The sequence below is a fragment of the Danio rerio genome, chromosome 9 (assembly GCF_052040795.2).
Source record: "Danio rerio strain M-AB ecotype USA chromosome 9, GRCz13ab, whole genome shotgun sequence".
In the NCBI taxonomy this organism is placed as follows: domain Eukaryota; kingdom Metazoa; phylum Chordata; class Actinopteri; order Cypriniformes; family Danionidae; genus Danio; species Danio rerio.
The window spans coordinates 46,272,155-46,285,089 of NC_141029.1; the positions used below are offsets into that span (position 1 = coordinate 46,272,155).

Below are 12,935 nucleotides of genomic sequence, written 5' to 3' on the forward strand. Positions count from 1 at the left end.
GTGTTTTCATTTATGTTTCATGCTTTATTTGGTCATTTCTTTAGCACAGAAATCACCAATTCCATATATTTAAATACATATATTAGTTCTACAAGAATAGTTGGTCACACTTTATTTTGAGGGTCCGCTTGTTAATTTTAAGTTAAATTGCAACTAATACTCATTAGATTATAAGTAGAATGTTAGGTTCGGGTTAGGGTTAGTGTAAGTTGACATGTACTTGCAAACTTTTTTATAGTTAGTTAAATGTCTGTTGAAGGAGCAGTATCAGCAGATATTAAGCAGACAATCTACTAATACTCAAATGGACCAACAAAATAAAGTGCTACCGAATAGTTGGAAAACAAGAAGTGGTAGTTATCACAGAATTTGGTTTCCCTAAAAAATATTGAACATGTCCTCTTTAAAATGCACCATAAGTTAAAGTTTTGGTATGTGTGTTCCTTGAGAAATTCAATAAAAATATAAAACAAAAGCAAATGTCTGGGTCCCAAGAGGTTAAAGGGATGGTTCACCTAAAAGTGAAAATTGACTCATCGTTTTTCTCTCCCTCATATGGTTTTACACCAAGTTTATTTATTCTGTTGAACACACAAAAATATATATTTTGAATAATGTTAATTGCTGGTATCCATCGACTTCCATAAAGTGTAAAAAAAAATACTGTGAAAGTCGATGGGTTTCAGCTACCAGCAATTTTTTTTGGATAAAATGTTTTGTTAAATTGTAGAAAGAAACTCGGTTTTGAACAAGTTAAGGGTGAGTAAATGATGGCAGAATTGTCATTTTTGGTTGAACTATCTCTTTAAGAGCAGTGACTAAGTTCCAACAGCAAGTTTTCTAGGGTCCTTCCCTTAACTGGATAATGGAAGTGAAACTTCTCTCTTGATCTTTTTTTAGGTACAAGAGAGCTCAGACAGCTGTGACAGTGAAACCACAGTAACATCGCATGCTGAAGTCAGCACACCCATAGCATTGGAATACCCCAAGTTTGACAGATTCCCAAGTGAGGAAGTTCAGCTCTACCGAAGCACAACTACCCAATCTGCAACCAATCAAGAAGTCCATGACATCCCCAATCTCCAAATTCCCAATCCAAACTTGGACGAAATTAGCACCAATGGACTGCTTCTTTCTCCTGACTCAGATAGGGCATCTGTCATTGAGTCCGTTTCCACCATAGACTCTCAAGAAGGAAATTCAAACATGATGATAGATCATACAGTGGACTCCATACTGAAAGTAGCTCATGAGGGCAACTTATCCCAACCTAGTCTGGGCATAAATCAAAAGTCTCCTGAAGATCTACTGGAGCAAGACTCCTCATCAGAGCTTCCAGACTCATCAGATCTTAAGCAGTCCCACCTTACAGCTCAAAGGAGATCCATGGCACTCCACACAGGCCATCAAAGATCATCCTCAATGGAGGAGGAGCGTCCTGGCCGAGTGTGGGTGAGGGATCGGGGCCTGCTGAGGGAGAGCCAGGAGAGGAATCCTTTAAGGAGATCCAGCTCCCTCCCATTATCTTCGCTCAACCCGGCTCGCGTGGTCACCTCCATGCGCATCCAGCTTGGAAAAGGTTCAGTCAAGCACTGTACCCCGCCATCATACACATACCGCTATGAGGAAGACCATTGCAGTGACCGAGAAGAAGTAGACTCCATCTTGGAGGAGGATGAAGTGGATGGTTCGGGTGTCCAATCTGCGCTCCCGAACTCTGGATCAAAGATGAACAGAGGAACTTCACCACCACCTCCACCACACCCTCTCGATATACCCCAACATCTGGCTCGCTCCTCCACCTCGCTTTATAGCGTTCCCGCTGACTGGCCGCACAGGCCTTTGGGTGAAGGTACAAACTGGAGCGCTAGCGTCCCTAACCTTTCTCATTTTACAGCACCATCCCACTTTCCTCATCACGGAACCTTCTACTCTCCGCAACACGGAGTGTCCTACAATTCCTCATACCCATCTAGGCTTCCCTTCCCACAGTACCAAAACTCGCCTTGTCCTCCACCGCTTCAAAGCAACACATTTGTTCCACCACAGGGGGCACACTTTACACCTCAGAACAATATGCATTATGCTCACCCGCACAGTGCTCCCTACAACCCATTCTATCCATCTAATAACATTCCTCAAGGAACACCCTATGACCCATCGTTGAATATGCAAGGCAACCCGTACCCAAACCATGTCCCTCTTGCTCAATCCCACAGCGCCCCTTACAGTTCGGGATACAATGGTTCACCTCATCACCCTGCTGCTGTTTACAGCCATCCGTATTATCCCTCACCCGCCTACCCTTTCTCATTTGGGACGCCTCCTGCCCCTACCCCTGCGATGGGCAGCACAGAGATGCAGCTCAGGAGGGTCCTGCATGACATTCGTGGGACAATGCAAAATCTTGGTCAGGTAAGAGCTGTTAGAAATAATATACTTTATGTATGATATGTATGATTTATGTTGATTTCCTAGTGATAGGTTGCAGCTAGAAGGGCATCCGCTGCGTAAAACATATGCTGGATAAGTTGGCGGTTCATTTCGCTGTGGCAACCCCAGATTATTAAATTGACTAAGTCCAAAAGGAAATGAATGAATGATCTATTGATATTTTTAGAACTCTCCAAATTACCTCAGGCTATAATAATCCTGGTTATTAATGAGGTTATTTCTGGCATGCCCTTATTAGTAACTGTTACTAGGGCATTGTTGTTGGCTCTGTTTGACTCACTGTTGTTGAGTTGAGTTGACATTTTGTGTGGGCTGGGCTGTTTCATGTTGTTTACAAACGACAGGGGTTGGGAATCGCATCTCAAACAAGTCGAGGCAAGAATTAAGTTCAGTAGGAATGTTGTTAGGCACAAATTACAAACACTGCTGGGTAAACATGGTAATTAAAAAGACATATTGCTATTGAATAAAGTGTTTATTCTCACAACAATGTTGATTGTTTCAATGTTTTGTTTTTACTTCATGAATTATACACTGTAAAGATGTTTTTGTTTATTAATTTATTTGTTCATGAGAAATTACAATAATTTGAGTTATGCATATATTTTTTTTAATAATAATATAAAATGAAATCATGAAATTAGCATATGTATACATGTGTACACTCCATTATTCAAAATTGGTGTATTATAATGTGTGCTAGTGATTAAGGGCTAGTTTTTAATAAGAAGAACAGGTATCTGACAATGTTTGCATTAATAACTATTTTACAATATCTACTATTATATACCAAATACAAATAATAGGAGTTAACTACTATTATATAAAAAATATTAAGCTCAGTTTGAAATTTGCTCTAGTCAAACTGAATAGAATAGAATAGAATAGAATAGAATAGAATAGAATAGAATAGAATAGAATAGAATAGAATAGAATAGAATAGAATAGAAGAGCAATATCAAATGAGGTGCAGTGAGATATGGGTGTTTATCGACACTGGTGGGAGGCGTGCGCAGCCTCACACCTTAGTGTCCCACCAGTGATAATATACAGCCATATTGCACTGCTACGAGTGTGATGTTGCGTTTAAACAACAGTTCGATGGCATAATCGTGTATATAAAAAGAAACTCAAACACAGAGAGTCTTAAAATACTTTTGTTTGAGGAACTACTTTTTCCATCTGCAGCTGGCCGTCAGAACAGCAGAAACCGTTTCTAATTCCCCAACATCACTTTAGAGCTAGTGTTTGAATGATACTCTAGCATAATGTCTAAAGTGATGACACAACAGATGATTTTGCTCACATTTTATGATTATAAGGCTGAACAGCATGAAATGCCATCAGTCTACAGAGATTTCCCAGTGTTTCTATGTTGCAATCGGGAGATCACAATAATTAACCACCGAAATGGCCAAAGCAAAGCGAACACTAGCAGATTACTATGGTTTAAATATAGCACTACAACATACAAAAGAGAGTTTGACTTAGAAGATTAAGTTAGAAGGTCACTTACCATTTCTATAATGATTTGATTAGCTGTAGTTTGAAATTACACTTTTTTCTCCTCTAAGTACTTATTATGTGGTCTCTGTTGCCATCTTGTGGCAGAACGTCAACCGTCTTTGCTCTGCTCAGTATGACAGGCTGTTGGGTGATAACGCGCTGTCTTTTCGAAATTATAAATATTTAAAATCTGCATTATCTTTATAAATAAACTACATTGCTACAAACCACTACATTCTCGCTTGAAAAGCCTCTAAAGTACATTGTTGTCCATCGCCTGCAATATTTGTCAAACTGTAGTGAGTTTATTGATCTGCTGTCATGCTGCTGTCTATGTGGGCGGACTAATACAGAAGGGTGAGGAGGCTATATGAGTGCTGTTGTTGCAGAATATCACGTCCATCAGCCAATCAGATTCAAGAACCAGACAGAACTGTTGTATAGAACAGTGGTTCTCAACTGGTTTGACCATGGAGCCCACTTTTTTACATGGTCATCAACCTGTGGCCCAAATTTTTAGCAACGGTAATATAATTTTAGCAATTAAAATTAATTTGTATTTATTTGTTAACATCCACAAGTAGTGACAGATAAATCATAAGAAAATCACCAAAACTTTGTCAATGTCTCAAATTATAAAAATAATACAAAGTAAAAACAATAAATGTTTGGTTTCTAAAAGTGCTCTTGTGAGCGCACATCACTACATATGACACACTGAGGTTTTAAGCCTTTTTCATCAATATATATAAATCCATACTCTACATATTCGGGGTCGTACTTGCGCTTCGACATATTTGTTGCTAGAATTAAATGAAATTTCACATGTCAAACGGTACAGTTAACGCTCGCGCATTTCAAAATAAAAGTCTTATATAAGCAAAATAAGTCAAAAATTAAACATTTGTTGTTTTTTTGACCACACACTCTGCGACCCACTAAAAATGTTCCCGCGACCCACCAGAGAAACACTGGTATAGAATAGAATAGAAGTCAATTTTAAAATTTGTTACTAATAACAATTGTAAACTACTTACAATAAAATAGTTAAAAGGGACTATATATGTATACAGTTGAATACAGTTGTTGGTCTCATCAAATATTTCTCTAGTGATGTTTAACACAGCAAGGAAACTTTTACAGTATTTCCTATTATATATATTTTTGTTTTGGAGAAAGTCTTCTTTCTTTTAGTTTGTCTGGAATAAAAGCAATTTAAAACTTTATTTTTTTTTAAACAATTTTAAGGACAATATTATTAGCACTGTTATTCAATGACTTTCCTTGGTCATGGCAAAGACTAAAGAAATTAGTTATTTCAAATTAGCTATTAAAACTAGTATGTTTTTTAAAGGTGATTGAACAAAATTGTAAAAATATTTGGAAATTTCACAGAAGGCCTAGTAATATTAACTTCAACTATCTATAGCCCTTAAATTGTAATAACTGTTTTGTCAGTGCATGAAACAGAACAAGGAAGCATGATCCGGCTTCCTGTGAATTCCTCCCTCAATGCAAATAATCAGCAGAGTCAGCATGCAGCATTATCCTGTGCTCGGTTTAGACATGCTTTTCCTGTGTGACTCATAAGTCATAACTGATCTGTGGTTTTTGTTGGCAGAGCTCATCCGTGCATGGAGGAGACACACCCATGGACAGGATCGGCACACCGCGCTCCGTCCAACCGCTTTACGAGGTACATCATTTCCCAAAGAGGAAGCAGTCACATGCTAGTTTGATTTTTCATAACTTTGAGTTGCATCAGACTCTTACAAAACGCAGATGAACATGTAGGTTGTGCAAGAGTTTTTACATTTACATTTACATTTACATTTAGTCATTTAGCAGACGCTTTTATCCAAAGCGACTTACAAATGAGGACAAGGAAGCAATTTACACCACTAAGAGCAACAATGAATAAGTACTAAAGGCAAGTTTCAGGTCTGTAAAGTCCAAGAAGGGAAGTGTTAGTAATTTTTTTTTTTTTTTTTTTTTTTTTTTTTTTTTGTACAGTTAGTGTGATATTCAAATAGGCAATTGCAGATTAGGAAGTGAAGTGGAGACTAAATAGTTGAGTTTTTAGTCGTTTCTTGAAAATAGCGAGTGACTCTGCTGTTCTGATGCAGTTAGGGAGTTCATTCCACCAACTGGGCAGATTGAGCGTGAGCGTTCGCGAAAGTGATTTTTTTCCTCTTTGGGATGGAACCACGAGGCGACGTTCATTCACAGAACGCAAGTTTCTGGAGGGCACATAGATCTGCAGAAGTGAGTGCAGATAAGAAGGTGCTAGGCCAGAAGTCACTTTGTAGGCAAACATCAGAGTTTTGAATTTGATGCGAGCAGCAACTGGCAGCCAGTGCAAACGGACTAGCAGCGGAGTGACATGTGCTCGTTTAGGTTCATTGAAGACAACTCGTGCTGCTGCATTCTGGAGCAGTTGAAGAGGCTTGATAGAGTTAGCTGGAAGCCCAGCTAGTAGAGAGTTGCAGTAATCCAGTTTGGAGAGAACAAGAGCTTGAACAAGGAGTTGAGCTGCATGTTCAGATAAGAAGGGTCGGATCTTTCTGATGTTATAGAGTGCAAATCTGCACGATCGAGCAGTTCTAGAAATGTGGTCAGAGAAGTTTAGTTGGTCATCAATCGTTACTCCAAGGCTTTTCACCATTTTGGATGCAGTAATGGTTGCCCCATCCATCTGGATTGAAAAGTTATGGTGTAGAGTCGGGTTGGCAGAAACTACAAGCATTTCCGTTTTTGCGAGGTTCAGCTGAAGATGATGATCTTTCATCCAGTGTGAAATATCCAACAGGCAGGCTGAGATACGAGCTGGAACCGAGGGATCATCAGGATGAAAAGAGAGGTATAGCTGGGTATCATCAGCATAGCAGTGGTAGGAGAATCCATGTCTCTGGATGACTGGTCCTAGAGATGATGTGTAGATGGAGAAGAGAAGTGGCCCAAGAACAGAGCCTTGAGGTACCCCAGTGTTTAGATGCTGTAGGTTGGACACCTCTCCCCTCCAAGACACCCTGAATGACCTGTCAGAGAGGTAAGATCTGAACCATTGTATAACAGTGCCCGCAACGCCCAGTGACTCAAGCGTAGATAGCAGGATCTGGTGGTTGACAGTGTCAAAAGCAGCTGACAAGTCCAGCAAAATGAGGACTGATGATTTAGAGTCTGCTTTAGCCAGTCTGAGATCCTCCACGACCGAGAGCAGGGCAGTCTCAGTTGAGTGGCCTTTCTTAAAGCCGGATTGCTTGTTGTCCATGAGATTGTTTTGAGTAAGAAAGTCCAGGACTTGATTGAACACTACTTTCTCCAGAATCTTGGCCATGAATGGAAGCAGGGATACTGGTCTGTAGTTTTCAAGTAGCGTATGGTCCAGGTTGGGTTTCTTTAGCAGTGGGGTTACCCTAGCCTGCTTAAATGTAGTGGGGAATAAACCAGAGTCAAGAGATGTGTTAATTATGTGAGTCAGTGTTGGTATGACTGCAGGAGAGATGGCTTGCAAGAGATGAGAGGGAATGGGATCGAGTGGACAGGTGGTAGCATGGCTAGATAGCACAAGTTTGGACACCTCAGACTCAGAGAGCTGAGAAAAAGAGGTGAGTGTGTGTGGTGTTGGTGTTGTATCTTGCGTGTTTGTTGTAGGTGCAGCAAATTGAGCACTGATTTTTGCAGTTTTGGTGCAGAAGAATGTAGCAAAGTCATCAGTAGTAAGTGTGGAGGATGTGGGTGGAGGAGGAGGATAGAGGAGGGAGGAAAATGTTTTAAAAAGTAGGCGAGGATTAGTGGCATTGTTGATTTTCAGACGGTAATACGTCTGCTTTGCAGAAGTAACCTCAGCTGAGAAAGAGGACAGAAGAGTTTGGTATGTTAAGAGATGTGCAGGATTTTTAGTTTTCCGCCAAATTCTCTCCGCAGCCCGAAGTTTTGAGCGATGCTCACGGAGAGCATCCGAGAGCCAGGGTGCAGGAGGACTGGCACGGGCTGGCCTGGATGCAAGAGGACATAATCGGTCTAGACATGATGCTAGTGTGGAGCAGAGTGTATTAGTGGCACTGTTCGAATCAAGTGCAGTGAGTTTGCGAGATGGAGGAAGAGAGTCTGAAACAATGGTGGATAGTCTATTGGGATTGGGGTCTATTTTTATGGATGATTGGTAATCTGGTATTTGTGTCCCTGCTGACTGCAGGAGCTCCAGATGCGGCGCAGGAGTCTGAATGTCTTCCGGACTCAGATGATGGATCTTGAACTGGCCCTCATGAGACAGCAGTCTTTGGTCTACCAGCATCTCAGTCCAGAAGAGAGGTCAGGAGCTCATAGTTTTTACCATCACAAGCTAGCGCTGCTCGATTATGGGAAAAATCATAATCACGATTACTTTGGTTATAATTGTAATCACTATTATTCAAAATGATTATCAGTTAAAGTCAAAATTATTCGCCCCTCTGTGAATTTTTTATACGTATAAATATTTCACAAATTATGTTTACAGAGGAATATTTCATAATATTTCTTATAATGTTTTTTCTTCTGCAGAAAGGCTTATTTTTTTATTTCAGCTAGAATAAAAGCATGTTTAAATATTTTGAAATCTATTTTTTTAGCTCAATATCATTATCCCCTTTAAGCAATATATATATTTTTGATTTAATTATCAGATGTTAGTCAGCGCCCACCCTTTTTTTTTTTTTTTTGGTCTGGTCATTGCACCTTTGCCGTGTGCTGTGTAAATGCAGACAATCAGACACGAGTCACTTTTAAAAGATAATGTAAGCAGGTCATCAAAAAAAAAAAAAAAAAACTGCTAGTAGCATGCATTGAGGATTTTTAAACTGGGGTCTGATGACCAGTAGGAGGCCACAGTTTTGTCAAAAATGTATTAAAACGTATGAATGGCTTTACCATCCATCACGGGGATGAATTTTGTTAGACAACTGTTTATTTTATTTATTGTTTGTTTTATGATAATACTATTTTACTTTTCTGTAAAACTGAATGGCTTTACAAACTCAGCAGAAAGATTCCGGATGTAGCAATAAATTAATCGCCAAACAAAGAGCCCTAAAATGTGCAAACAGATCATACATACTAATGATATATCAGCATTTTAGAATGATCTCTGGCAGATCATGTGAAACTGAAGTCTGGAGTTACAGTGGTAAAAACTCAGCTTTGCCATATTCCATTGGGTTTAAAAAAAGAATGAAATTGAAAATATTCATTTTATATTATAAAACAATTTCACAACATTTATTTTGACACTGTTATAATTATTTCCTGTAACACTGAATGTCTGTACAAATTGACAACAATAAATTATTCACCAAACCGTGAGCCCTAAAATGTGCAAACAAATTATAGATGCTAATGATTTGTAAACATATTAGAGTGATTGCTGAAGAAACATGTGACCCTGAAGACTGGAGTAAAGATGAGGGAAATTCAGCTTTGTTACCACATAAAGAAATTGTAACAAAACTAAACTAAAATAATAAATAAAAATAAAAAAAGTTATAGTAATATGCCATAATTTCGATTAAAATTAAAATAACAAAAAACATAACATAAAATATAAAATGAATTAATTAACATTTTAAGCTTTAAAAATATTTTATAATTTATAATAAAAATACAATAAAATATAAATAACATAAATTTAAATAAATCAAATAATATTTTAAGTTGTAATCATATTTCATAATTTATAATTAAATAATACAATACAATAAATCAATTAATATTTTAAGTTGTAATAATATTTCATCATTTATGATAAAATAAAAACAAAAAAATTTAATTAAATTTAAATAAATGATAAAAAATAAAATAAAAAAAAACAATTAATATTTTAAGTTGTAATAATATTTCATAATTTAAAATGAAATAAATATGCCAATAATAAAATTAAATAATAAATAAAAAATTATTTATAATTCAAGTTTTTATAATATTTCTTATTTTATAATACAATGATAAAAATATTAAAATGTAATTTAAATGAATAATAAATAATCAAATAAAACAATAAATACAAAACAAATAAATCAATCAATTAATATTTTAAGTTGTAATAATATTTCATAATTTATAATAAAAAATACAATACAATAAAATAAATAAAACAAGAATAATATAAAAATAATAAATAAAGATAAATAAATGTATATTTTAAGTTGTAATCATATTTCATAATTTATTATAAAATAAATACCATTAATGAAATTTAAATACATAATGCATAATAATAATTAAAATAAATAATAAATTAAATTAAATTAATATTTTAAGTTGCAGTACTATTTTATAATTTAAATAACATGTAATTTGTGTAATATTTCAACATTTCCAATATTATTTTCCTGAACCACTGCATGTTTGTACAATGTAAGAATGGTTAAATGTCTAAAAATGAAACATCAAACAGCTAAAATATGTTAATAAGCATACTAATTACTAGATTAATTACTAGACTAATTCTATATCAGAAGTGAAGTGCTTACACAACCACTCGTGACCTTAAAATAATAACAAAAAAAATGTAATTACAGAGTATTTGAAGTTATACAATAGAAAATAAAAGAAAATGTAAAATATTTAAAGTGCTGTGGCTGTAGAAAAAAAGTACAAAGTGTACAAATATAAAAGAGAAACATACGAACATACAAAATATAATGACCACCACATTGTTATTGGCTAATAATTCTGTTCAACTATTGGTTTTCTGCATTAAATCCAAACTCTGAGTGACTTGCACTTTAAGTAAACTTGTATTGTTGTTTGGGATGCTGCAGGCGGGAGGCAGAGCAGCTTCAGACGCTGCGGACTGCAGTCAGGCAGGAGCTGCAGGAGCTGGAGCTGCAATTGGAGGATCGGCTGCTCTCTATCAATGAACAAATGCGCAACAGCTCGCAACACATCGGCTTCTACCGACACCACATGGTCAGTGGATGCTACTGCAGTTGCTTAATTATAAATGATGCATTGTTATTTAGACCTATGTTACTTTAAATATTTGAAGTGTGTATATTAGCAGGTCTGTTAGCAAAAAAATAAACTCTTATTTCTTATTATAATGTCTGAGGACTAGAGAGATAAATATGAATTCCATTCTGCATGATGTTTTGAAAACCATGAGCAGATATTAATGTGTTCAAGTATTAGCTAAATATTCAACAAAATCAACTATATGGATCTTTTAGCAGGCACTACAAAGCACATTTCTTGTTTATTATTATACTGAGGACTAGAAATATAAATGTAAACTCTGGTCAGCATAATGTTTTCAAAACCATAAGCAGATATTAATGTGTTAAAATATTAGATACATTTCCAACTAAATTAACTGTTTATATAGTGTTCATTTGATGTAAAGTTTTGTTCATACTATTTTTTTAGCAGCATATCTGTCTTTAAATAGTGATTAATATTTCATGAGCTACTAATCTAAGCATAAAAATGTATTTAAAATCTTACCAACTCTAAACTTTTGAACAGTAGTTTGATTTTGTTCTGGGATGCACCAAAATGAAAATTCTGGACCCAAACCAAAAACTCTGGATGCACTTAACCTAAAACAGAGCAAAAATCATTTTTAGTATATATATATATATATATATATATATATATATATATATATATATATATATATATATATATATATATATATATATATATTTTTTTTTTTTTATGATATGTAAGTCAAAGTAATTTTTTTAGACCTTTTAAATTTAACTCAATCACTGAAGAAGTTGAGAGGTGTCATTTTAACAGTGCTTTCATGACGGCACAGTAACTCTATTGCAAGCAGCAGGAACAAATATACTACATATAAATGTCCTGTCAGCATGTCATTTGACTATAAGAGTATAAATATAAATATAATAAATATACAGTTGAAATCAAAAAAATTATAAGCGCTCCTGTGAATTTTTTTTTCATTTTAAAATATTTCTCAAATTGATGTTTAACAGAGCAAGGAATTTTTTACAGTATTTCCTATAATATTTTTTTCTTCTGGAGAAAGTCTTTTTAGTTTTATTTTGGCTATAATAAAAGCTGTTTTACATTTTTTAAAACCATTTTAAGGTCAATATTATTGGCCCAAAAAACGTTTTTTTTTCTATTGTCTACAGAACAAACCATCATTATACAGTAACTTGCCTAATTACCCTATCCTGCCTAGTTAACCTAGTTAAGCCTTAAAATGTCACTTTAAGCTGTATAGAAAAATTAGAAGAATAGAAGTATGTATTTTGAAAAATATGTAGTAAAATATAATTTACTGTCATCACGGCAAATATAGAATAAATCAGTTATTAGAGATGAGTTATTAAAACTATTATGTTTAGAAATGTGTTGAAAAAACCTAAACAGAAATTAGGGGGAAAATATAGTCAGGGGTTAATAATTCTGGAGGGCTAATAATTCTGACTTCAACTGTATGTGAATAGCACACAAGCTAGTTAAGGTTGCACTCCTCTGCTCTTGTACTTTGGTGGACACATCAAAACACGGTTTTTGCATGATTATTGAAATGAATTGGTTTCATAGTGCAGAGATTTCTGTGTCCAGTGTGAAAACCAGTTAACATGGTCAATAATATTAGCCCTTTAAGCAGTATTTTTTTTCGATTGTCTACAGAACAAGTTATCATTATGCAATGACTGGCCTAAATAACCTAGTTAAGCCTTTAAATTTCTTTTTAAGTTGAATATTAGTGTCTTGAGACACATGATGTAATGTCATCGTGGCAAAGATAAAAGAAATCGATTACTAGAAATCAGTTATTAAAACGAGAATGTTTAGAAATAAATCTTTCCATAAAACAGATTGGGGGGAAAATATACAGATAAATGTACATAATTCTGACTCTACTGTATATTTCGTAGGGCATGCACAGAGGTCACAGCATGGAAAGCCTGTCTAATTCTTCAGCACTGAGGGCCATGGAGCCGGTGAGTGGATTA

At 35.5% G+C, this 12,935-nt stretch overlaps 1 protein-coding gene across 6 annotated transcripts in view; it reads left to right on the forward strand.

Annotated features, from left to right (window-relative positions):
- itprid2 (ITPR interacting domain containing 2) overlaps positions 1–12,935 on the forward strand; it is a 117,133-nt gene that overhangs the window by 95,037 nt on the left and 9,161 nt on the right. For all 6 annotated transcript variants that reach the window (XM_087268381.1, XM_087268382.1, XM_087268383.1 and 3 more), the window contains 5 exons: positions 901–2,415; positions 5,582–5,656; positions 8,159–8,274; positions 10,761–10,908; positions 12,858–12,923. In XM_087268381.1, coding sequence (XP_087124507.1) covers positions 901–2,415; positions 5,582–5,656; positions 8,159–8,274; positions 10,761–10,908; positions 12,858–12,923 — 1,920 coding nt within the window. The remainder of the gene's footprint in view (positions 1–900; positions 2,416–5,581; positions 5,657–8,158; positions 8,275–10,760; positions 10,909–12,857; positions 12,924–12,935) is intronic.